Source organism: Carassius carassius, chromosome 6 (assembly GCF_963082965.1).
Source record: "Carassius carassius chromosome 6, fCarCar2.1, whole genome shotgun sequence".
Taxonomy (NCBI): domain Eukaryota; kingdom Metazoa; phylum Chordata; class Actinopteri; order Cypriniformes; family Cyprinidae; genus Carassius; species Carassius carassius.
The window spans coordinates 24,642,051-24,668,998 of record NC_081760.1 but is presented as its reverse complement, the minus strand read 5'-3'; the positions used below and the strand labels follow the sequence as shown (position 1 = coordinate 24,668,998).

At 36.6% G+C, this 26,948-nt stretch overlaps 1 protein-coding gene across 1 annotated transcript; it reads right to left on the bottom strand.

The window, feature by feature from the left end:
• Positions 1-5,533: 5,533 nt before the first annotated feature.
• Positions 5,534-24,524, bottom strand: LOC132141938 (ADP-ribosylation factor-like protein 13B). Its single transcript, XM_059551583.1, has 10 exons — positions 24,235-24,524; positions 20,176-20,246; positions 19,844-20,093; positions 15,602-15,707; positions 15,263-15,465; positions 14,429-14,543; positions 12,875-13,034; positions 12,567-12,686; positions 6,494-6,562; positions 5,534-5,946 (listed from the first exon to the last, which is right to left on the bottom strand). The coding sequence occupies exons 1-10, from the start codon at positions 24,291-24,293 to the stop codon at positions 5,870-5,872; spliced, it is 1,230 nt and encodes a 409-aa protein (XP_059407566.1). The 5' UTR covers positions 24,294-24,524; the 3' UTR covers positions 5,534-5,869.
• Between the last annotated feature and the right edge of the window lie 2,424 nt (positions 24,525-26,948).

Genomic DNA, 26,948 nt, shown 5'->3' with positions numbered 1-26,948 from the left:
TTTGAATAAATGCTGTTCTTTTAAACTTTTTATTCATGAAAGAATACTGAAAAAAAGTATCACAGGGTATAACCCAATGTAATAAATCAGCATATTAGAATGATTTCTGAAGGATCACGTGACACTGAAGACTGGAGTAATGATGCTGAAAATTCGCTACATCACAGGAATAAATTAGATTTTACTTTATATAGTAAATAAATAAATAAATAAATATTTATAAATAACTAGTAGTTTTGAGTTCTCTCCTTTAGTCACACTTGGTTGATATCAGGGGTATAAAGTCAACTCCGGTCATTAGAGCACGGGGCATCTACAAGCACCTGACACAGAGGGACGGAGCAACACACACAGACAAACACACATCAGAGAGCAGGTTTTAACTCTGCAGGGAGGAAAAAACAGGGTAAGAGACTGAAGGGGAATATTTCATGTTCACCCGCGGGGGACAGTGAACATAACACAAAGAGGGAAGCAGAAGGACAGCAGGGACCTGCCGGTATGGGCCTCATTAGCTCTTTAAAAGAACCAACACATTCACACCGTCCTCTGTGAAACCGGCTGAACAAATAAGAGAGCGGCTGAAGTAGAGTGAGAGAGGAAACACTACACACACCTGGGGCCAATAATCACAAAACGCACCTGAGCTAGAATCTTCTACAGTGGTTAAACAAACAACGCAAGCAGTAAGACTCCCCTGAAAGATTCAGATGAGCAATACAAAGGATTGAATAAAAATACCAGCCATTCGTTGTGGTATGGATCTCTCTCAGGAAATCCTGCTCATATTTCTCAGTTTCCTTTGAGACTACTCTCTCCTCATTAGAACTGGCTGAAACTGTCTTGTCAAGCTGACAATTGAGCCCCACTGTTTTTCTCCCTGCCAGCTTTGTATTAGAGCCTCTTAATTCCCTTTCTTAGCTCTGCTGCCTGTCTGGCTAAAAGAACGCCGAGGAGGGGGGGGGGGGGGGGGTCACTCTGGAGACCGATGTCACTAAAGGACATAATGGTGAAGAAAGACCCCCTTGGGCCTGAAAATGTAATCTAGGAACGCCAACACGTTTAAGAGGAAGAGCCAAACCTGTTACCCTCATCTAAGTGCCAAAGTTGATACAGTGATTTGATTATGGGTGTCATTTGACATTTCGGTGTCTATAATCATCAGTGCTTGAATACCCTCCATCGAGGGTCCCGGGGATCTTAAGCATCTGTCCAATGTGAAAGGAGGTCAGTGAGAGTAAAACAACGACACTGTCACCTTCTGGTTGGATCAGTGTATCACAACCATCTGTGGTTGTACTATATTCAGTGAATTATAAAGAAAACAACATGGACTCATTTGGGGAAAAAAGTACCTCTACCAACATTTTTGCACAATTAGGTATCAAAAATAAATAAATAAATTCCTATATATTCACAATTCACTGCGTCTTTCAGTTGAAATAAGCATTAGTGGAAGTAAAACACCAACAACTTGTATTCCATTTTACACAAATGATGATTACAAGAGCAAAATATTGATTAATAAAGACTTAACAAAGACTTAAATATATTTGCTTAGTTAATTGCACTATACTATGTTTTGACTTTAAAACACTTTTACCATAGTGTGAGATTTATAAACTAATACAATTTGAAGTCTGCATCACACAACCTTCATATGATTAGCTTTTCTAACATAGTAAACTTGCTCTGAAGCTCACCTGGTAAACACTGTACTTGTGATGCAGGAAGCTCATGAAAATCCAATGAAACAAGTCATGATAAAAGAGCTCAAAGCTCATGTAGAAACAAGATAAAGGGTATTTTTATCTCATGTTTGCCTCTATTTATGTTTTCAGTTAAGTTAAGGCTAGGTTTAGTGAAGGTGGTACATTATTTTCAAATGTTGTACAACATTAGCCATTTAGCGGCACTCACCAGACATTTCATTTTTGAACTACAGTGATGCATACAACATCAACAAAAAAACATTTTTAGATTTATGTTCATATGTTTCAGATAAAACTGAATATGCTGGCTATTTCTCTTTGTAAGTGTCGAGTAACATGCAAGAAGCAACAAAATATCAAATAATTTTACAGAAAACTCAATGGGTAGATGTTCATTGTATGATGAAGAAGGGGGATGTGTGTGTGTGTGTGTGTGTGTGTGTGTGTGTGTGTGTGTGTGGGCATGTTTTTGTGACATATCAGGACACAACTCTGTATAATGACATGGGTATGACACAGGTAATACAAGGAGAGGGTGACTTATGAGGACATAACAAACTTTTTTTTTTATTATTCATTTTGGATTTCTAATGGGCTTTTTTTCTGGGTGGAAATAAAAAACAAAACAAACAACAACAAAAAAAAGCATTAACCTCTTTTAACAATGCATCCACCCTAAACTGATTTTTTTTATTTAAAACCACCATGACACCTGTCGCACTGTGTATTAATTTACCTTTCAGCTCAGTATTCCAACTCTTCTCTCGCTACCAGAAGAGGATAATACTCAGTCAGCAATATCTGGGAACCTTAAAAGCGCCATATTCAAAGCATGTTTGGCCTGGATGGCTGCTTAGTGACCTGCCTGGTGTCTCATCACCTCATGATGAGTGGGGAAAAAATGCAAACATATGCAGCTTTGCTTTCAAATGACTGAGTGTGCAGAAACCCTCTATTCCACCTTGAAGGTTTTTGGTTGCTTTGACATGGAAAGTAAGGGCTTGCACTAAGAGTTATGCCAAAAATGATAAATGAGGGAGTTTGGAGACAGCATCACTAGTGATGTCATGTGAAAGTGTCAGTCTGACATTCACAAACAAGCAGTTTTTTTTCCCCAAACACTTGAATGGATGACATTCAGTGGAGGTCAAGTGAGTGAATTTAGCTTTAGCCAAGTTATCCGAATGGAACAAATGTTAAGAAATGTTAAAAAAAGGAATTATTATTATTAAAGCAACCTGGGCTTCAAAAACACCTCAGCAGTGCCAAACAGGCTGATCACTTCAGTGGCACCACGCATTTGCTATTCTTGCTAAAAAATCCTGACCAAATATTAAATGCATAAAAGAGTTGATTTTTAAGTCTACGTGTAATTATTTTTTTATTTATTTAAAAATGCACCCGTATATAAACAAATGAATGCTCTTCTACTGATAAATAACAATGTGAAAACAATGTGTTTACAGAAAAGGACACCTCTGTCCACAAACCAATCATTAACAATTTTCTTAAGACCTTCGTGCAAAAACAAGCTCCCCGAATCAACAAAATCTGGATTGGTGGTCATTATGCAACTCAGGCATTTTTATTTTGTTTTTGTTTTTTATATCAGACCAACATATCAGTATATACAACTCAGTATTACAGGTGATACTAATACTGCTAATATTGTTGGCAATTGTGTAATAATGTTGGAAGAATTGCTTTTGCAATTTAGATTTTACACACACACACCTTTGTTTTTGTGAAAAGTGGGGACATCCCATAGGCGTAATGGTTTTTATACTGTACAAACTGTATATTCTATCGCCCTACACCAACCCTACACCTAACCCTAACCCTCACAGGAAACTTTGTGCATTTTTACTTTCTCAAAAAAAAAAAAACTCTTTCTGTATGGTTTATAAGCGTTTTGAAAAATGGGGACATGGGTTATGTCCTAAGTCACCCTCTCCTTGTAATACCTGTGTCATACCCATGTCATTATACAAAGTTGTGTCCTGATATATCACAAAAACACGGCCACACACACACACACACACACACACACACACACACACACACACACACACACACACACACGCACGCACGCGCACACACACACACACACACACACACATATATATATATATATATATATATACACCCCCCTTCTTCATCATACAATGAAAATCTACCCATTGTGTAGTTAGGGCATCTGCCAGCAGTTTTTAAGCTTTTATTTGTTTGTTTTTTAAAATGTGTGACACTGAGATGTGTTGAGTGAGAGTGAAAATAACTGAGAAGAAATATAAATGTATATAATATATTTAATTTGACATTCATATTAAATGTGAACTGAATACAAAAGAAGCAGGTACTGAAAACAGAGCAAACTGGATGAAACATCAACATCAACTAGATAGTAAAGTTTGTGGTCAAACTTGGCTTGAAAAAGCCTGGCCAGAAAGTTTGAAAAATGTAGAAAGTTTGAAAAGTTTAAAAAGTTGCAAGTGACTAGCATGTCGCTAGCATGTTTCGTAGCATTATTAGCATGTTGCTAGCATGTTTCTAGCATGATTAACATTTCGCTAGCATAGTATGGTTAAGAATAGGTGTTCTATACTAAACCAGCTAAAACCAGTTTATTCAGTAAAGAAAACCAGCTAAAACAAGCTAAGACCACATAAGGCCAGTGTGACAGTGTCCAAAACCACTTTAAAACCATGTTAAAGGCATGTTTCTAGTCTGATTAGTGAGTAACTAGCATGTTGTTAGCATGTTTCTATGCTAATCCGGCCAAAACCAGCTAAAACCCAGCTTAGACCAGCGTGAGAGTGGTCAAAACCACTTAAAAACCAGCTTGGGAGACTAGCCTAAACAACTGATCAGCTTAGGCTGGTTTTAGCTGTATTCTCAGTAGATAGTTTTTAAGGTTTGCTATGGTAGTAGACAGCTTAAATACATTATAAGTCTTATTTTGTAAAAGTTTGTACCCCCTCAATGAAAGTCTATGGGATTTAAGGTGGTCTTGGTAGTCTGGTTTACGAAAACCATAAGCCGGATCAGTTAGAAAAGATAGAGCAACCCGAGTCAGACCAGTCTGAAGGTCTGACCCGAGTTTGGTGGTTCTAGCTTGAAAGGAGGAGATAGTGTTTAAAATTTGGCTCAGAAGAATGATAATAAGATTAAATAGTAGATCAGTAAGTTGGCTTTTTCAAGCCAACTTAATTAGTGTGAGGGGTAAAATACAAAACAAAACAAAGAGAAATATAAAAAATGGCAATAGCATCCAATAAATATGCAAGCAGCATTTACAACATATGACATAATACATTAAAAGATGTATTTATATTGGAGGTTGAGCATGGTTACACCAAGTATGCAATCTCTTATCTGTAAATCACAAAATTATAAACTCATCATCTTTAAGGATCTTTTGGTTCATGATAACGCAAGATGTACTGTATGTAAGAATAAAATGCATTTTCAAACTGGATAATGAGCTTGCACAAACATTGCACATCACATTCAAAAGTTCGACACGATCTCTGTACATGTTGCTGGTGCTATTTGAGAGTGTGAATGTCATTCTCAAAATTAAGACAGCGTAGTGTATAAACCTATAAATGCTGCTGAAAAAAAGACCATCTGATACATTAAAGGCAAACTGTGTCACAATTAACTGCAAAAGAGCTTAAGATATGCATGTGGACCATATCATAAAAAGTTTTGTACAATTTCAAGTACACAAATTTGAACTTTTACGTACCGTACAGCAATACATTTAAATTCTCTTAAAAAATAGGTCGGTAATATATTTTCCAAAAAGGATTCTCAATTGAGTTTCAAATGTCTGTTAATACTTTAATTTTGATTAAAATAAGACAAACAGCTCTAAAGTAAGTAAAATATTGAACCGTTTTAAATGTAAGCACATTATCTGAACAGTGAATGTCCTTGTACCCCATCTCATTTAAAAACTCCTCCTGTTGTCCAGATGTTGATCGAGGTCATGTGATCATCTAGGTTTGTCGATTGGGTTTCAGTTCCTCACTTATGGTCAATCTGTGTAGTTTGCTACACTGCCCATGCTTGAAGATAAGAACAAAACAATACTTTGATTGGTTGGGAACCTTGAAAATTGTAAACCAGTCAGGGGGGAAGCAGAGGTAGTGTTAGGAAATTACATCATGAGTATCGCTGTTCGGCCTCTGCCTAATTGCTACATTTGGGAGAGGTTTGCCAAGGAAATCTGCCAATGAAGAGAGTAATGAAGAGAGAGACAAAAAAAATGATAATTAGGTCAGCAATGTCATTTTTTTTCCAGCTAAAGGATCAGCTAACCTCTACATACTAAAAGGTTACACTGCATCATTAAATTCATAGATCAAAATGACACACTGCCCGGTTTAACATTCAGAAGAGGGCATATAATATCACATGCAGCATTCAGAATGCCCAAAATGTTTCCTGTAAGCATCAGGAAAACAAATAACACAGATTAGCCGCAGCGAAGGAAGTGAGGTGTTAAGGAGATTGTGCTAGTTGCATTTATTAGACACAGTCTTAAGGTGGACGCTTGTGGTATTTCTTTTGACAGATGGTTGTACAGGAAGGATGTGGCTGAGGCTTGCTGTATGGATGAAGAGGGAAAAAAAAGCTTTAAAAACAAAATTATGGGAGACACTTACATGGTTAGGAAACAGAATGGGGAAGAAAAAAAAAGAATGTTAGTGATGAGCATGCTGGTCGACATGCTGGTGTTGGACAGGGAAAGGATGCAATGAACCAACAATTACCAGAATGTCTTGTATCTCCAAGAGGCTCAAGTTTGGGGAGCCTAGAAACTTTAGGAGTAGCCCATCCAACTAAAACAAAGAAAGGTTTTAGCTTTTAGAGTCATTAACATTAAGCAACAAAAGGAAAAACTAGGATAAATCAGCGGTTAAAATTAGGCAAATTTTGCAAACATTTGACCATGAAAATCCAGCAGCAAATGATGGAAAAAAAAGTTAATCTGAACTGTATAGACTATATATAATATACACCACTGCAATGAGTTTACGGCAGGCCTGCAAGTTACTATACTGCATAATTAATAATCTTCTTATTTAATAATGATAAATTAAGTATTAATAATATACACTAATTAAAATAAATAAATAAATAAATTAGCAAAATGCAAATAGATGTAGAATGTTTCACAGGACTATGCACATTCCCTCTTCTGAACATAACAGTGTTTTACTACACTTTTCCTGTGGTTATGTTAAAACTACACAATTTAACTTAACTTACGGGTTAAATAATAAAACTGTATGTTCCTGATGAAGAATGTTTTGTTTTTTTGCTTGTGGTTTGGCTTTGCTCCTCTGCACAGATGAATTATGTTTCGAAGCACCAGTGTAAATATGAATACAGGACATCTTGTTTAAACTCTATATTATACAAATATACAATTACACTAACCACAACTAGAGCTACATTTTTCTCTGTACAGATTTGACGTGACTTGCACAGGTGAATGATAAATGTATGCAATTTCCTGCAGTTGTGGCCTAGAGAGTTTGACTCCTAACCCTAAGGTTGTGGGTTTGAGTCTTGGGCCGGCAATACCACGGCTGAGGTGCCCTTGAGCAAGGCACCGAACCCCCAACTGCTCCCTGGCATAAATGGCTGCCCACTGCTCCGTGTGTGTGTGTTCACTGCTGTGTGTGTACGTACACTTTGGATGGGTTAAATGCAGAGCATGAATTCTGAGTATGGGTCACAACACTTGGCTGTATGTCACTTTTTTTTTTTAATCCATCACGACAGCTCTTATATATCAATCATTATTGTACCATAGTGTATTTCAGTGAAGTTATGACATTGTTTGGAAACTTGCACACTTTCATTATAGCATTTTATCTTTAATGGGCAAATAAATGGGCTGCACTTTATTATATTATATTATTAATTAGGCCTATTATTAATTATTATGGGTAATTTTAAACCTAAACTTCATGTACAGTAACATTTAATTACACTCCCTTTGGCATGCATGTGTTGTACACCTCTTGGCATTCATGTGCAGCCTATGAAATATCTGAATTATTAAAAGTTTAATGACTACAGCAACATGTTTGGTACAAGCATTAGTTGTTTTACAAAATGTATGTATTTGCATTATTAGAACAGGGACTAGTGTTGTCACGGTACCAAAATTTCAGTATTCGGTACCGATACCAGTGAAAATCCACGGTTCTCGGTACCAATTTCGGTACCAAAGCAAAACACAAAAATATGCTAATTAAAAATAAAAATAACTTTTTAGCACTAAAAATAAAACCAATGCCATTCTTTATACTTATTTACAACTGTGTTTAAAGTTTTTCTACAAGTTATATAATTATGTAAAACAGTAAACAAGTTTCACCCAAATTTAATTTGTCTTATTTTTTTTTTAATTTAAACACATTTTATTTTTGGTAAATAAAGGGGATTTGCTATTAAAATTAAAACATGGAATAAATATTGTGATTTATTTCTTTAAAAAAATAAAGTATTATAAATAGTTTACATATAGCGTGTCGATTCAGCGTGGTAAGACTCTCGCTCTCTCTCTTTGCATGTGTGAGAAACAGCGCTATCAGTAAAGCGACGGTGAGTCATGTGTCCTCACACAGAGTTTAAAGAGCATCAAATACAGGTGCGCTGTGCGTCCATTGAGATGAACTGAAAAGTTCAGATCGCTTGATGGAGAGAGAACTCTGAAGCTCAGATGCTGAAATTAATGCAAGCGTCACGCGCTTCAGTCTATGTAGTAAACAAACCCGCACGTCTCTGCCATTCATTAATTCACACAGAGACGCGCAGAACACATAGCGCGGAAATCATAGCGCTGAACCGGGTTTGAACGGGACCTCGGTACTACCGGTACTTAAAGAAACCTGGTACCGTCACATAAATTTTTTTTTAGTACCGACTTGGTACCGAAGTACCGGGTCTTTTGACAACACTAACAGGGACATTACAGTATCATATTACATAACAGTAATATGTACTGTATGTCTTGATGAAAATCTCTCAAACACAATAAACAATCACTTTGTCTAAGCAGCTTGCATGGCAAGGCCACATGAAACTGTTTTCTTATGGCGTTCTTTGAAGCATTTAATATTAGGGTTGTGTCGATAATCAAGATGATATTAGGCTCATTTTCCTATTAATATATTAGATTATAATAATAATAACTATTATTTTGATTTTTATTAGGCTGCTTATTATAATCAAACTGCCCAGCTATTTCAATTCAGCACCGCATTTCACACACACACACACACACACCGCGAGTGCAGGAGGATTAGAGCCTCTAGTCGCTGAAGTTGTCCGCTTTGACTCTGATAACTCATTAAATCCATTAAATGAAAGAGATAGAAAACGAGGAGTTGGTGTCCCACACATTTCATGGCTGCTACACGGCAACGCGCTCTTCTCATACATGAGAGATTAACTCTTTCTTGGCATTACAAATAAAGTAAAGACAAAATAATAACAATAATAATAACCTTCTCTTAAAAACTGATCACTTATAACACTCACTATGTGGGGATGACGTAGAAGGACTATGTGAGAACCAGTATGGATGATAAGTTCGCTCTGCCGCCTTGTTATTATTTTCATGCACACCGCACTATAATGTGATGCATGCAAAATAACGTTACATCGTTTCGGCCGTTACAAAGTCTCCATCCACAAACAGACGTACATCGTCTGCAGATATAAGGTATTTAATTGCACTTTAACAAGTAATCAGAACGGCCTATCTATGTGCAATATTTTAAACGAAACCTCACTAACTGAGTTTAATGCCACAGTTATGTTAGAATGCATCTCATTCTTGGTTCTGTGCGGTGCGTCGGTCTCATCATGAGGCACGCGGGCCGGAGCTCAATTCAACTTACTCCAAACATATGAACTTACCTGTTTTAAATACTTTATATTTAACGTGTTCGTTTATGCCCAAAATTAGTGTTAAACTGCTGAAATTTAAATGAAATCTAGCCTACTATTGATTTTCACCGTTGACTGATTTTGCTGAACATTTAGACTGATAACTTCCGTGCGCAGATGTGGTAGATTAGTCACAGGACACGATATGACAGCTGCGTCCGACTATATATAAACTAGCTGTGTTAAATACAGTTTTTTATTTTTAGCGTTAGTTTATCAGTATGTTTAACAAAGTATATTTTTTTGATTATAGGGGATTCCACAGGCTCTTTCTCGCGCACATGCGCGATTTAAAACACCAGAACAAAGAGTCTCTCTCTTGCTCCACCCATGCACGATAATATCGTGTATCGTCGATCTCACGGGCTGATGATATGACGATTTAAAAAAATTACCATATCGCCCCACACTATTTAATATAAAGTGCTCCTGGGCTTGTGTTGTACGTTTTTTTGTTGTTGTTTCTTTCTGCTGCAGCTCAGTCCCTGGCCTCAGCTATTTTTCAAATGTGTGAGTGTCTGGTTAAAAGGAATGCTTATTCCTATTACAAATGGACATCACTGACAAAGGTCCTCAGTGTAAAGACTATACAATTATTATTCATTATAATATGGATACATTTGGATAAAAGCATAAAAATGAATAAACGTAAATGTAAAACGCAGTGTTTCTCACAGACTTTTCTTGCACTCAATGTGTGGCAGCACTTCCCATGGGGTAAATATAGGCTATATAAAAATCAGCAGATGCACTGACTGAAAATGCATATTCACTCTCAGGCAGCAGGAGGGTCATTCTTCAATTGGGGTGGCAAATGAGAGGCAGAAACTTTAAAAATGCTTGTTTGTTTTCTTTTAATAAAATGTATTGCTATGCATTTAAAATTAGTTTAATATTATATATCCATTCAAATTGAAGCTTAATAAAATTTAGATTTTTAAATAATTTGAATCAAACACCGGTGAAACAACCACTTATGTCTATGGTGTTACCAATATTTGAAGTAAAATTTTGGTTTGTTCTAAAATGAGCAGGGATATGCAACTTTAGGTAATAATTAATAAATACATAAATTACTGTAAGGACTCAGTTGCATTGATCATTTAAATTTAATTTTTCAAAAAAAAAAGTTTAATTGTTCATCTTGGCCCCTATTTTTGCCAAAGAAGAATTGTTACGTTTTTTTTAAATGTGTATATACATAAAAAAAAAGGCAGGAAAAAATGGTCTGTGCTACTTTTATAGTCTTTATTCTAAAATATTAAAACCACTTTACAGTCTAAAAACATTAAATTATATGATCAAATGGCTCTGAAGGAAAGAAATTTCAGATACTTTTTGAAGTAACACCACAGACATAATATAACACCACAGACATATTGCATAAAAGGTTTAACAATTTAAATTTTATTGAGCAAAGAGAACTATCTTCTCTGATAAAAGAACATTTAGAGAAAAACTGAATAAAAAAAATATTAAAACACTACATAAACACTGTTTCTCACAGTGAGTGTTTCTAAATTGTCTGCACAATGGATTGTGCTGCAATCAAAGTAGAACATCTTCAGTTAATAAATCATGTATCCACAAACTTATTTAACACAAAACATTCAGAACAGCTCAAGGCTGTTATTAAAAATACAACATTGCTGTTTGTATATTGTCTGTGGAGTTACTATACAGTCTGTGGTGTTACCAGGATTGGCAGTAACACCACAGACAGTAACACCACAGACAAATTAACCTAAATCCAGACTTTTCTAAAATGGACGCTGCCATCGTGATGATTGAAAGATCAGGGCATATTTTGGAGATATGAATAAACATGCAATTATCAAAATTTTGATTAAAATTTGTAAAATCTGCAAGTTATCAACATAACACCACAGACACTAATAAAGTGCGACACATGAAATTGTCAGGAATTTAGCTAACTTTAAGAAAATTAATAAGAAAGAATGTACTCACCATGCACCCCTCAGATCAACCAGCACCTGCAATGGCCTTTACACACAGGAAGTAGTCCAAATAGATTTCCCCCTTTTCTTAAAGGGACGACGTCCATTGATGTAACACCACAGACATGAATTTGGGGGACACTACTTTTTTCTTAAATATTACAAAATATGTATTTTTAAAAACAATTTAATAGAATTGTACATGTTGAATTAAATCTATATTCACAATATAACCACTTAATTTGTGTTAAAAATTTTATATTGTTGCCATTACATTCTATGAAACCTCTCTGAGGTATGGCGGGAACATGCATATTTTGTTACAAAAGTAATTTCTAAACCCAATAAAATATGTATTTTAATACAAAAATGTAATTATTAATAGTACAAAAAATTTTGTTGTCCTACAGAATACAAAAATGCAACAACAAATTTTTTTAATGGTATTTAAAGTTTATTTAAACTGTTTTAAAGTAGAGGGACACCACTTGCCACCACAAATGAAGAATGACCCAGGAGGCACTTTAGGAAAATCAGAAATAAAGGTTTCCCCAGTAACAGCTGTAAACAAAGCAGTGCTCCGCTCAATAACACTGCACTATCAGGCGTTATAGAAAAGATTAAATGAAAATGATATTGAAACTTTCCTAAAGACAGTCGGTGCCTTTCAAAGACACATTAATATAAAAACACTCGGGCCGCATTTTGACTTTGAAATGTTTATAGCTCATGTTTATTCAACAAAGTCAAAACATTTCGGAAAATCTATTTGTGGCAGTCAGTGTTGCTATTGTGGCGGCTGCCACAAATTAGCCAATGTATGGGAAACACTGGACCTCGTACATTGAAATTGTATCGATTTTATCAATTAGTTCATTGTTCATGTCTGAGAAAAAAGTTGTAAAAGACACAATCCTACCTGGTAAGGGAGGAGGAGTGGGGCTTTTGTGTGCTGCTTCTTCCATTTTGAGAGGGTCGACTCTGTGCTTACGATTCAACCATAATTTCCTAGTTTTCTTTTTGGTCTGGTCCACTGCTCCTGAGCAGAAGTGACAGAGACATTGAAATCACTTCATCCACTCCAAGAAATCGCAGAGGTAAACAGGTTCTTCATTCATTATAATAGCAAAAGCTTGTATATGAAATGAACTGACAATAATATAATAAACCTTAATCAACTTATTACTCTTGGTATGAAGAAGCCCTTTTGAGGAATAAAAGTACTACCTGTTTCTGTGCTCTCCGGGGTCTGTCTCTCGCTCTCTTCATCCTCCTCCTCTTCATCATCCTCCTCATCTTGAAGGACTGCATGTTCTTGCACCCTGCTCAGCTCAACATTTTCTCGCTGTCTTTGCATCGCTTTCTCTTTGTTTAATCTGTCTTCATTCTGGAATTTTTGTATGAATTTATTATTTACATCTTAACAATTTCATACAACTTGCATTTTAAAAAATTGTGATAACCAGTGTTGGGAAAAGTTACTTTTAAAAGTAAGGCATTACAATATTGCGTTACTCCCTAAAAAAGTAACTAATTACGTTACTTTTTATGGAAAGTAATGTCTCATGTTACTTTTGCTTTACTTTTTAAATATGAGTAGGGCTTGATTGTTTTTCATATAAGAAATTATATTTATAGCAAATAATAAAGGCACTTTCACACAAAAAGTGTAATGAATAAACTTCAGGCTGAAAAAGTAAATTCACGTCCGTACAGTAGAACACAGGAGAAGAAGGTTCAACACACTTCAACAATAAAAAAAACAATGAACCACAACTATCTAAAGCCATTTTTCTTATTAGTATAATTGAACAGGATCATCAAAGGTCATCAGCAAAGACATTAGTTAATAAAATACGATTAGATACATTCGTGTTATTAAAAAAATATTGAAGATTTGCGTCATATTCTTAGTTTGCATTTCACTGTTAATGATTCATTTTGATGAATACTAAATCAGTTTTTTTTGGGGAGTGGGATGAATTTGTCACGATCATTAGATGGAGTGCCCATGAGCTTCAGTAGAGGGCACTCCAGTCAGGACCATTCCACCCATTCACCACCAGTTGTCACTTGGACACTAGCACCTCTCAAACTGTTGCACCACACCCGAACTACATTACCCATGAGTCACTGCATCACAATCACCCTGCCACACCTGCACCTCATTCATCAGCCAATTTCCTTGCCACACCTGCACCTCATTTACACACACACAAAAAGCAGCACACTCACTCTCACTCACTGCGAAGTCTTGTTTAGCCAGTCTGACATTTCCGAGCGTTTTCCCTGTGTTTATTATTCCTGTGTTTTGACCTTTGGACTGTTTATTCTGACTCTGAATCTCCGCTGCCTGTCCCGATCCCTGCTTGTTTCTGATTACGATTCTGGTTATCCCTGACACACCTGACGCCATTCCTGATCTCTGCCTGTATGACCATTCTGTTTAATAAATGCTGCATATGGATCCGAACGCCTCCGACTCCTTGTTACAGAATTAATGCACATTCACATTTATTCTAGAACTACATCACGGTCACACAGCGCACACAATGCCTTTGTGTACTTACATTTTATCCCAATATGGGGACAGGAGACTTGTCAGTCAATAAATGGGAAAACAAAATAACTGGCGTTACATTTTGTAAAAAAAGTAACTCTGATATTTTCTTGTAAATTAAAAAGTAATGTGTTACTTTCCTAGATACTTGAAAAATGTAATCTGATTACGTAACATGCATTAATTGTAATGCATTACCCCCAACACTGGTGATGACTTACCTCATTAACAATATTGATTATTGACTGGAATGGGTTGAGCATGTTGACTTCATGTAGCTCCTCCTCTTTCAATGTCATTCCTTCTTGCTCTGTTTCTTCTCTCTCCTGTCTGTCTCTGTCAGTGAAAAACAACTTAATCAAACTTTTGTTTGCAATTTGACTTTAAAGTAATGATGAAAGGGAACTAGAGGCAGGTGGTTTCTTCAGCATTGTGAAATACAACTGAGAGAAACATAGTCAAAAAAAAAAAAAAAAAATGTTATGTGGTAGGGCTGCAAACATCATCAGCAGCCATTTAAAAATGGATGTTCCCCAGGGTTCTGTCCTGAGACCTCTTATATTATTATATGTGGGCATTGCACTCAAATTAATGAGCTTGTAGTCAGTTGTTTGAGGGGCAAGGTTTAAGCAGACAAAAAAGATTAGAGAAGTTTGACATATGTCACCAGAGAGAAATCTACCATTTTTCAAAAAAGAAAAATAAACATATACATGGATAAATCTTTCACAATAAGACCCATAACATGCATTTATAAAATATATAGGGTGAATTTACATTTCATGAGAACTTTAATTAATTTGCAGTAAAACAGAGAAAAAACACTAAAAGTGCAAAAAAATAATAAAATAAAATAAAAATACAATTAATATAATTGCAAATAAAAACAGCTCAGCTGATATGAATACATTTTATAACTAGACTACATTAACTTTTCACTTTCACTTTCAAACTATTTTCAATGACTATGGCACTAACTTCATACACTCCTGACATATATGGAAAAGAGGAATCAGCATGACAATCTGAGTGAAAAGTCTTGTCAGCACACGGACCTCTCCTCTCTGATCCGCCGGACTCTCTCTGCTCTTTCCTTCTTGTCTTGTTCTTCTTGAACCTTCTGCTCAGCTGTATCTTTTTGCACACGCTCTGAAATTGCCACGTAGTCCTTGGCAATGTTATTCAGGAGCCAATTAAGGCCAATCTTGATGGATTTGTCAACCTTCTTACCATAACCCAGCACTGCAGAACAGGGTTCCTAAGAGTAGAGGAAACAATGTTTTGCTCAGTTTTATATGAATGGTTTGCAACATTTATGCCAAGAAAAAAATTATGTAAATAAAAACTCAAAACAGACTTTGATAAATACAAACTGTGTTGAAATACTAACTCACAATCTGACAGAGGCATTTATTCTCGTTGACAAGCTTCTCCAATGACAGGGTCTCAATTATATCTGCTTCAGCCAATGCCCCATCTTGGTCCTGTTTATTAGCAAGTCTGCAAGCCAATTAGATGAAGGAAAGACCTGGTCACTAGGTGTGCAGGTCACTAGATAAACTGTCACAAACAAATGATCTGAGGTCTGCACTTGAGGTGGACTGAATAATTACCCTTGTGTTAAAGAGCACTCTTGACTTATTAGCACACTTGACAAGCTATATTTAGTCAAGGACTTCATCTGCTGCTCACTCTTTCAGCTAACTGGACTCACTGCAGCTTGTCTAACACCCAAACAGATATACAGATGATGTATTGCACATTTATTGCACACCGCCCTGTTTCACTTGGACTACAGGCAGGAATTATGTAAGGATGTTCTTCTCTGATTACATTTGCTTGACATTCATCAAATTCTCCAGGCTCATCAGTAAACTCAAGGTCTTAGATCTAAAGTACTTCTTATTACTGACAGGCAGACAGTGTTGGTGAGGGACGGATGTAAACATTATCTGCAGCCATTTACAAATGGGGGTTTCCCATGGTTCTGTTCTGTGCCCTCTTTTATTCTCCCTTTTACACACACAGCTCTGCCTTTTACGCAGTTCCAGCTTCATCATGGTTTTTGGTGGGTGCCAGTTACATAAACTTTAGCCTATATGTTAAAATTGTCTTAATTTTCAAATTCAAATTAGATCAATCTGCATTTTTATGTAACTGACTTAAAAAAAATTATGAGATAGTAAAGAATTCAACACTGTGTAGTTGGTATAAATTACCAAATACCAACAAGAAGAACGCGCCAATCAAAGGTTTCACCTGAAATGCATATAGCTTATTTAGAAAAGCACATAAATAGCTTTATTATCTCAGGCACCAGGGAAAATTGAGAATGTGCTCCCAAGTGCTAAAGGGCCCTATTTTAACTATCTAAGCGCAAAGTGTAAAGCTCAGGGCGCAGGTCCACTCAGGGCGTGTCCAAAACCACTTTCGCTATTTTAACGACAGAAGAATGGTCCGTGTGCCGGGGCACATTTTTGGAATGGGTTGTCCCTATTTTCTCAATGAGTAATGGGCGTAACGTTCAATAAACCAACCAGATTGTCATCTCCCATTCCCTTTAAGAGCGAGATGCGCACGCACCACGGCGGATCGCTATTTACATGGTAGAATTTGTTGGCGGAAAAGGTGAACGCTTCTCAAGTGAAGAAACCGATCTGCTCGTGTGCGAAGCTAAAGCACGTCGGCAGATCATCTACAGGACAAGCAGGAATCCACCAAATCTCCGTGCGATGAGTCAGTTAATATATATGTGTGTGTATTGGCAGGATTGTTCAATTAATTAGCCAATTTCATTCATCATTTAAGTACCGTATTTTTCGGACTATAAGTTGCACCTGAGTATAAGTTGCATCAGTCTAAAAATACGTCATGATGAGGAAAAAAACATATATAAGTCGCACTAGACTATAAGTCGCATTTATTTAAAACCAAGAACCAAGAGAAAACATTACCGTCTACAGCCGCGAGGGGGCGCTCTATGCTGCTCAGTGTAGACTACAGGAGCACTGAGCAGCATAGAGCGCCCCTCTGGTGGCTGTAGACGGTAATGTTCTCTCTTGGTTCATTTCTCTTAGTTCATTACTCTTGGTTCATGTCAAATTAATTTTGATAAATAAGTCGCACCTGACTATGAGTCACAGGACCGGCCAAACTATGAAAAAAAGTGTGACTTATAGTCCGGAAAATACGGTAGTAATAGTCTGAATTACAAATAGGTAACATAATTCTAATACATGCAATGACTTTCCATCATTACATTTTTATATTTATGTAGCCTACAAAATAATATTATTTTAAACCGTAATCCTTTTGTTTTTAATATTTGGCAGGTTTGGGTGATGCGTCCCTGTGTGTAATAAGCAAAGTCAACGTGCACTGCGGACCCGTCAAAAGGCAAATTTTCTACCAACGCGCTCTTTAAATAACAAAAAATTATTGCGCCATTGACTTTAGACTAGGCTTGAGTTGGTCTATGGCGCAGTCTATTTTCAGCTCCTTAAAATAGCAATGGGCCAGCAATGCGCCTGAACACACCTCTTTTTTAGACCAGCACACCCATGGGCACACAAATGGGCGCAAATGCATTTGCTTTGCAATGCAACTCATTGCGCCGGGTGTATGATAGGGCCCAAAGTCTTTTTACAGGTGTACCATTGAAATCATTCTGTCAGGTAGTATTATTTTTACTGCTAAAAGAGCTGGACCACACAAAACTGTCAAGGCTTGCACAGGATGATAGCACAAATGTATCAACAAGGATATGCTACCCAACTTGCAATCTTCATAAGGTAGAATAGGACTAAAGTCAGGAAAAAGGATTAAAGACAACATGATTGGGTATAAAAAGAGCCTCTCAGAGTGGCAGTGTCTCTCAGAAGTCAAGATGGGCAGAGGATCACCAATTCCCCCAATGCTGCGGCAAAAAATAGTGGAGCAATATCAGAAAGGAGTTTTTCAGAGAAAAATTGCAAAGAGTTTGAAGTAGATGCACTGTAGATGATGATAACTTCAAACTTATCATCATCTACAGTGCATAATATCATCCAAAGATTCAGAGAATCTGGAACAATCTCTGTGCATAAGGGTCAAGGCCGGAAAACCATACTGGATGGCGTGATCTTTGGCCCTTAGACGGCACTGCATCACATACAGGAATGCTACTGTAATGGAAATCACAACATGGGCTCAGGAATCCTTCCAGAAAACATTGTCGGTGAACACAATCCATCGTGACATTCATCGTTGCCGGATAAAACTCTATAGGTAAAAAAGAAGCCATATCAAAACATGATCCAGAAGCGCAGGCATTTTCTCTTGGCCAAGGCTCATTTAAAATGTACTCTGGCAAAGTGGAAAACTGTTCTCTGGTCAGACGAATCAAAATTTGAAGTTCTTTTTGGAAAACTGGGACGCCATGTCATCCTGACTAAAGAGGACAAGGACAAGCCAAGTGGTTATCAGTGCTCAGTTCAAAAGCCTGCATCTCTGATGGTATGGGGTTGCATGAGTGCGTGTGGCATGGGCAGCTTACACATCTGGAAAGGCACCATCAATGATGAAAGGTATATCTAAGTTCTGAAACAGCATATGCTCCCATCCTGACGTTGTCTCTTTCAGGGAAGACCATGCATTTTCCAACATGACAATGCCAGACCACATACTGCATCAATTACAACATCATGGCTGTGTAGAAGGAGGATCCGGGTACTGAAATGGCCAGCCTGCAGTCCAGATCTTTCACCCGTAGAAAACATTTGGCGCATTATAAAGAGGAAGATGCGACAAAGAAGACCTAAGACAGTTGAGTAGCTAGAAGCCTGTATTAGACAAGAATGGGACAACATTCATATTCCTAAACTTGAGCAACCTGTCTCCTCAGTCCCCAGATGTTTGCAGACTTGTTATAAAAGGAAGAGGGGATGCCACACAGTGGTAAACATGGCCTTGTCCCAACTTTTTTGAGATGTGTGATGCCATGAAATTTAAAATCAACATATTTTTCCCTTAAAATTGTACTTTTTCTCAGTTTAAACATTTGATATGTCATCTATGTTGTATTCTGAATAAAATATTGAAACTTCCACATCATTGCATTCTGCTTTTATTCACAATTTGTACAGTGTCCCAACTTTTTTGGAATCGGGTTTGTAAATGGTTTATACATAGTTCTGTTTTCAAAGTTCTGAAACATCAATGTCATCACAAAACTGAAAACGTAGGGCATATTCATTTTATCTACTGCCTTTATGCTTTATGTTTTATGTCTTATCTCCCATGTTTGATGATCTGTAGACATACACTACCATTTAAAAGCGTGGGATGAGTATGATTTTTATTCTTTTTTAAAGAAGTATCTTACGCTCATCAAGGCTGCATTTGTTTTGGATCATGTGGCACTGAAGATTGTAGTAATTTCAAATTAAAAAAACATCTTTGCCAGCACAGGAATAAATTTTATTTCAAAGTATAGTAAAATAGAAAACCTATGTAAAATTGTAATAATATTTCATAATATTACTTGTTACAAAATTGTTCACTGATCTCAAACTTTTAAATGGTAGTGTAGTGTTAAGTTTTAGACAAACATTAAGTCACGTTCAACAGCAAGAACATGTCATGTTTTGAAAACTTACACTAATACAGGTTTGCCTGCAATACGAGGATGCTGGAGAACCTCAGCCATTGTGTCTCTGGTCTCCTGGATCCTTTGAACATCACTGGAGTCCACAACAAACACCACTCCGTAAGACTCAGAGTAGTAGTTTTTCCAAATGCCGCGGATACGCTTCCCGCCACCCAGGTCGAAGATTGTGACCTCAAACTTGCCCTGCTTCAGGTCCACCTTTGAGAAGCCCACTGTAGGTGCTACATCTAAAGGACTTTCTAAGACAGACATATCCACATTGTGAGAATTACCCTGGACCTTGAAAACACAACATAACAAAATACTAAGATGAAGATGTACCTCCCTGGATTCCTCTGACAGTAGCTGTTTTTCCTGCATTGTCCAGTCCAACCATTACTAATGTCACCTTCCTGCAGGAGCAAAGATTTACCTTCATTTCATTATGTTTGTCCACCAAATACCTCATTAAGGTCAAGCTAGCCCTTATGAGATATTATTTATTAAAGAAAAAAAAAAAGTTTAAAACAACTGTGTTCATAGTTCAAAGATATGTGTATTCATGTAGAATTTTTTTTTTTTTTTAAACCTTTAAGATTTTCAAGAAAAGTTTATTTAAATGTGAAGGTTTAAAGTAATAACATGTTTTAACCACCAAGTAAAAAGTAATTAAATTTTTTCTTTATACCTTTATTGTATTTTTTTTTCTTTCATAGATTTTTTACAGAAGTTTCAGTGTTTTTGTGGAGTTGTACCACTTAGAATATATATTTTTCCTTGTTTAGGTTTAGGCCAAATAACTAAAGGCCAAATGTATTACCCTGATTTGCTTTTTTTTTTTTTTACTTTATGCACTGTTTGATGAATGAATCTCATAATAACATCATTTATATGCACTTGTTTATGATGACAGAATTCGCGAGAGAGCACATTTTAGTCAGCGAGCGCGCACTGATCAACAAAACTCTATTGTTTCAGCGATGACTCATCTGAACACCTCTGACTGGCCACTGGATTACTAAACTCAACAGAATAATTTGATTGGTTATAATGCACAACACTGTAAAAAAAACACATAAAAAGAATAATGGTACAACATTGAACAGATCTAAATTTAATTAGCAGTTTTCATTTCGTTTTCATTTTTATTTTATTTGCGCAAGCCATAATGGATTTAATTTAACTGTACAGCAGCATTTTTGACCAGGTGTGTTGCCATAGTTTCTAAAAGCAAAAACTGATAGCGCAGATATTGCATCATAGATAGGCAACAATGAACCGGGACGTGCCATTATTTAAAACATTATTTGAATTCTCTGGATTCTCTGGAAATTCTCTTTACAAATCCTTGGGAATTTTTGGGATAAATGCACAACTGCATGCAATATATAACACTGTCTAAGTGGTCTTTGGATATTTTATTTAAAAAATCGTACATATTGTGCCTTTAATGAGCTCATGCAGACAGCTTCAAACTTTTTGACATTTTTAATAAAACTTGATATTAAATTATGAACAGCTGTCAGCTAAGACAACCAAAGCCGTATGGTAATGTATCATCTCATGACTGGCAAAAGCACACACACAGGGATAAAGAGGATGATTCAGAATACCATGCACAAAAAGACAAGTAAATAATGTGTCCTACACCAATGACGTCAAAAATATTCAGCAAGGAGTCACAGCTATTTAAACTACACAGCTTCCAGTGGAGGCTTAAGAGACATCTATAGAGTAACACAAATATCTTGAATTGACATGGGCTTTCTGCTTACCATCAACAACCTATGCTTAATTCTAAAGAAATGCCAGATGAAGACAAAGGCCAGGCAGCGTAAACAAACCCTGCAGCCACCACCAATTCACATAAGAAAACACAAACTTAAAGTCCATACAGCTACCAAACTGACACACACACACACACAAACAAACAGTTACTTAACTGCGGCACTTGCGCCGCAGGGACATCAAGCGCACTATTCAGGTGACAGTTTTCTGCAACCAGGAGGTCTTCATCAAGACTTCATCTGGGAATAGATCAAGATGACAGCTAACTTTCCTTTGACTCCGGTTGTTTTTGTTGATCCACACACACTTTTGTCTTTCCTGGCCTCTGGTCAGCTCTGTATCTGAGGGATTAGCTGGGGATTTAGACTTACCCAACAAGATCAGTGACAGGGTGCTAGAGGACACGCTACATTCATAATGAAATTAAGACAATAACTTAAGAGACTCAGTTGTCACCTCTGGGCCCAGTCTGACTTCTACACTTTAGACAGACCAATTCTTCGGTATGATCAACCAACTGACCCAGATTTAGGCTTATCAAACATCTTGTTTCAGGCACAGCAGGTGATGTGAGTAATCAGATATTTAACACTTGGATTTAAACCTTTGTCTAATTTTGAGTCATGTTCAAGCATGTACAGTGAGAGGTGCAGGTAGAGACGCAAATCAACGCAGAGAACACAGAAAGAGGGAACACTAAATTTACAAATGAATAAAGATCTAATGCAACCTCATGATAAAAGATGAACCTACTGTGTGGAAAATGTACTAAATAACTCAACTCATTTTTAAAACTATTAAAAATGCCAAAAGTTTGTAATTTGAATACTGAAAATGTAAAAATATAAGCTAATTTAAAATATTAAAGGGGTCATATGATGCAATTTCAAGTTGTCCTTTCTCTTTGGAGTGTTACAAGCTGTTTGTGAATAGATAAGATCCCTCAAGTCGCAAAGACTAAAGTCTCAAACCCAAAGAGATATTCTTTATGAAAGTTAAGACTCCTAAGTTAAGAAGTCCACGCCCTCCTAAAACGCCTTATTTAAACACGCCCCCACATGTCTATGTCACAATGTGGGAAGATTTGCATAAAGCTGCCTAAATGTTCACACAAAGAAGAAGGTGTAACTTTGATTCTTGCTGTAGTATTGTTGCTGGTGCCATTTTGTGGAGACGCTGTGTTTCGTTGTGAAAGTGAAAATACATTGTTTGGCCTTCCAAAAGACAACACTGTTCCAAAACAGTTCAATCCAAATATTCAGATGTGTGCAGCACATTTTGCGGAGGACTGTTTCCTGATCCTGGGAGTAGACTACAATGCCGGCTGTTCTGACTCAAAGTATGTAAGTATGTTTACATATGTAAAGGATTTTCCACTGATAATTCAAACACAAGTTTTGAGCAGTGTAGAGTAGCACTTGTTGTTTGTCGTTTCTCCGATGACAATGCAATGCAACGCGTAAAAAGACATTGTAAGTCATTATAAACAGCAAATATGTCCCCACTAAATGCAACAAATGCCTCATTTATAATGGGTTTTATTTTTTTTTTTGTCTTGTCGCGCCAGTGTTATGACCGTATAACAGTATGGTAAGGGGTGTAACATTTCTGTCACACGCTTAAGGTATTCGGCAAATCACAACACACTGGATAGCTGGCCAATCAGCATGCACCATGCTTTTCAGACCAATTAGCTTTTTAAAAAAAATTAAGCGTTTCAGAAAGGCAGGGCATAGAGAAGAAACAATAATGTACAGTATGTTTAAAATAACTTCTTTGAACCTTAAATCGCATAAACATTTCATTACACCAAATACACAAAATATTATTTTTGGCAGCATCATATGACATGACCCCTTTAATAAATACAGTAACACTAGTAAATCCCAATACAAGTATAAATAAAACTGCAGCAAAATATCTTCAAAGTCTGTCCTAATCATTGTTACGCACATACACACACAAACTTACAATCTTCACTAAGAATTTTACTGAAAGTTAACAGTCCTATTTTATGTTTACTGTTTACAAGAGCAACTATGGATACATGAATCATGGATATGTGCAAAATGTTGCCGCATCAGATAAAAAATGATTAAACCATGTGGCATTATGCAAACAAATTAATTGTCCTTTCTTAGAAATTAAATTTTTAAGGGATGTGTTGATCCATTTAATGTCAAGGTTCATCAACTTTCACCAGAAAGTGAGCAGAACCTTGAATTTTCATATGTATTTTTACACTTAGCATTATGTTTTGCTTGTGCTGTCTTTTTAAAGCAATATTTCACCTACAAAATTTTCCAAACCATGTTATTCCACTGACTTGAAGTAGAGGTACTTCATGTATCATCACTTTCATCAGCCAAGTTGAATTTTTCTTGTCATAAATAAAACACAATAACATAAAATACAAAGAGGACAGTCGCACAGGTAAAGGTCAAAACTTATTACCGATGACAATTTTAAGCGTGGCTCATTGGGACCACTGTTCAAATATAGATATGAAATTGTACAATATAAAAAATCACTGACAGTTCTGCTCGGAAACAAGTTACTTAATACCTCACAGTCTCTATGACATGAGAGGAAAGTTGTAGACGCTTAACTTACCTTGCAGGTTCTCTCCATCGTTTCAACCAAATACAGCAGTTCGCCATCAGATTGAACATTTCACCCCAATTGCTTGAACTGGGATTTATTATTTCATTACTGATTGCTGGAATTCCTGACTGATTTTATTTTCTTTGTTTTCAGTCAACCCGTTATCTGCTGACAGGCTTTTATCTGCCTATCCGAGTGATTCGTAAAGATTTGTGTACAGACATTTATGTTTTCTAGTAGAGAATAAGGGCAAAATAATCTACAAATTGTCAACTAATATGCATCGTCTAATTAGCAGACTGTCGTTTACAATACTGACCATACAGTTTAGTTTCATTTTGCTCGCAACCCTAATCAATGCAGCATTACTGAAAGGCTAACCAGTTAGCTAATGCTGGTTAGCAAAGTTATCCATGAAACTATGAAATGGCTTATGTCATTAGAAAGAAAATCTAATTAGATAATAACAATGTATACCGTTTTAAACCCGTCCTCGGAAATGATTTATTCTCAATTTTAGACAGTTATTCGCTGAAATTGTATTGGGATAACTGTTAGCTCGCTAGTTGTCCGCTTTGTTTATCAAGCTGAATCTGGCCAGACATTCTCTGATCTGGCTGCTATGACTGCAGCCGCGATTACGTCGAGGGTCGGGGTTGCCAGGTGATTACTAATTGTATGATATAATGTATACTAAGGGGAAAATAAGTATAAAAATAATTATTTTAAGCATCCAGTGTGTTTAATCATACAGCGTATAGTTTCTTTTACAAAATGTCTGTGTCAATCAAGATGTCTCGAAAAAAATAAGAACAGAAAACGTTGACTTGGCTTTGATTAACTTAACCTAAGCGTGAACAGCGCCTCCAGTGGACGGAGACGCAATAAACTGTAGTTAATGTACACCACACGACAAACTGTAAATAAACAAAAACATGACGCTGTGTACATGATATACAACACAACGAATCCTGACCGTTTCATTAAACCAGTCAACTCAACTCCCCTTCAAATTTGTTTATTAATCAGGACAAAAAAGCTCTTGATATATAAACCCAGTCACCCAATCATACACTATTTAAACTCTTCAAACATTTACAGAAGATACAAAAAAAGAATAATAATAAATAAGACTGTTAATGTTCATCAATTGAACCGCTTTAAACATGCCTCTGTTTGAGACACAAATTAGTCCTCCCCTTACAATTTTCGTAGGTTTAAAGAGAAGTCATTTAAAATATATGTTATGACAATGTTCAATGAGGCGTTGTGGCACATACACACACTCTTCCATTAATAGGAGAATATGTAGTCTTAAAGACTGGCCTTTCCAGCAGCAGCAGTTAAAGGCTGACAGTTCTTAAGGATTTCTCAACCAAATTCAAAGTCCTTCATTTAAAGACATGATGTCTTTAACTTTTCCCAAGTGTCCACTGACTTAAAAGCAAGTTAATGACATTTTCAAAATATGCTATAAGTATCAATTTACAAAGGTTCACATATCAAGTCATAAAATAATAAAATAACATATTTAGAATGTGCTTGCAATACTTGAAGTGGCCTAAGAGTTTTCATCCAGTACTTCTGCTCATAAAGCACTATGCAACACTGGTAAACACCTGACCCATTGTCACAAAACAGCCAAGTTGAAGGGTTAATTCACCCAAAAAGGAATATTAGCCTGCGTTTTACTCACCCTCAAAGCATCCTTGGTGTATGGGACCTTTTTCTTTAAGGCATTCCAATCAGAGTTATACTAAAAATTGCCCTATCCCCTCTAAGCCTTTCAATTAGGTAAACGGGCATTGGTTGTCAGCAGTTCAGAAGACGGGAAATAAAGTGCGCACATCCATAATAAAATGTCCCTGACAAGGCTCCGGGGGGTGAATAAAGGCCTTCTTTAGCAAACATACATTTTTGAAAAATAAATATCCATATTTAAAATTTAATAAACGCTTTTTTTTTTTTACATCTGCCGACTGTCGTATGTGGAAGCCGTCCATGTGGATGAAGTAGGACGTCGGGGTTAAGTGATTAGTGACGAATGCGGTGGCAAAACAAAATGCCGATCACAAAACAGAAGCACAAAACAAGGATTTGTCAAGAAAAATGTTGGAGGATTTTAATGTAAGCCAAGAGGAGACCTTTGCTAAAGTAAAGGAAACTTTGTTTCCAACGCTCATGCATATCTCAGAGGTGCATGCCCAACACATACATCCTACATCATCCACCTGCATGACTTCCGCGTACCACAGTCAGCGGAATTGAGAAAAAACAAAAAAAAGTGTCCATTACGTCTGAAATAAGGATATTTATCTTACAAAAATGCATGGATTTCCTTCAGGAGGACCCCCCGGATCCATGTGAGGGACTTTTTAATTACAGATGCGTGCACTTTATTTCATGTCTTCTGAACTGTTGACAACCAACACCCACTTAGCCCCACTGAAAGGCTTGGAGAGACCAGGACAATTTTTTATATAACTCTGATTGGATTCGTCTGAAAGAAGAAAATCATACACCTAGGATGCTTTGAGGGTGTGTAAAACACATTTTCATTTTTGAGTCAACTAACCACCATACTTCCAGAGAAGGTGGTATTTACCCAGGTCAGACAGAACGACTCCTCTTTTAGTGTCATGGTCTTTGGTGGCCTCTCAAATCCAGGAATTGAAAAGACAAGCAAAAAAATTAGAGAACAGGCTAAGCTCTGTGACACGAAG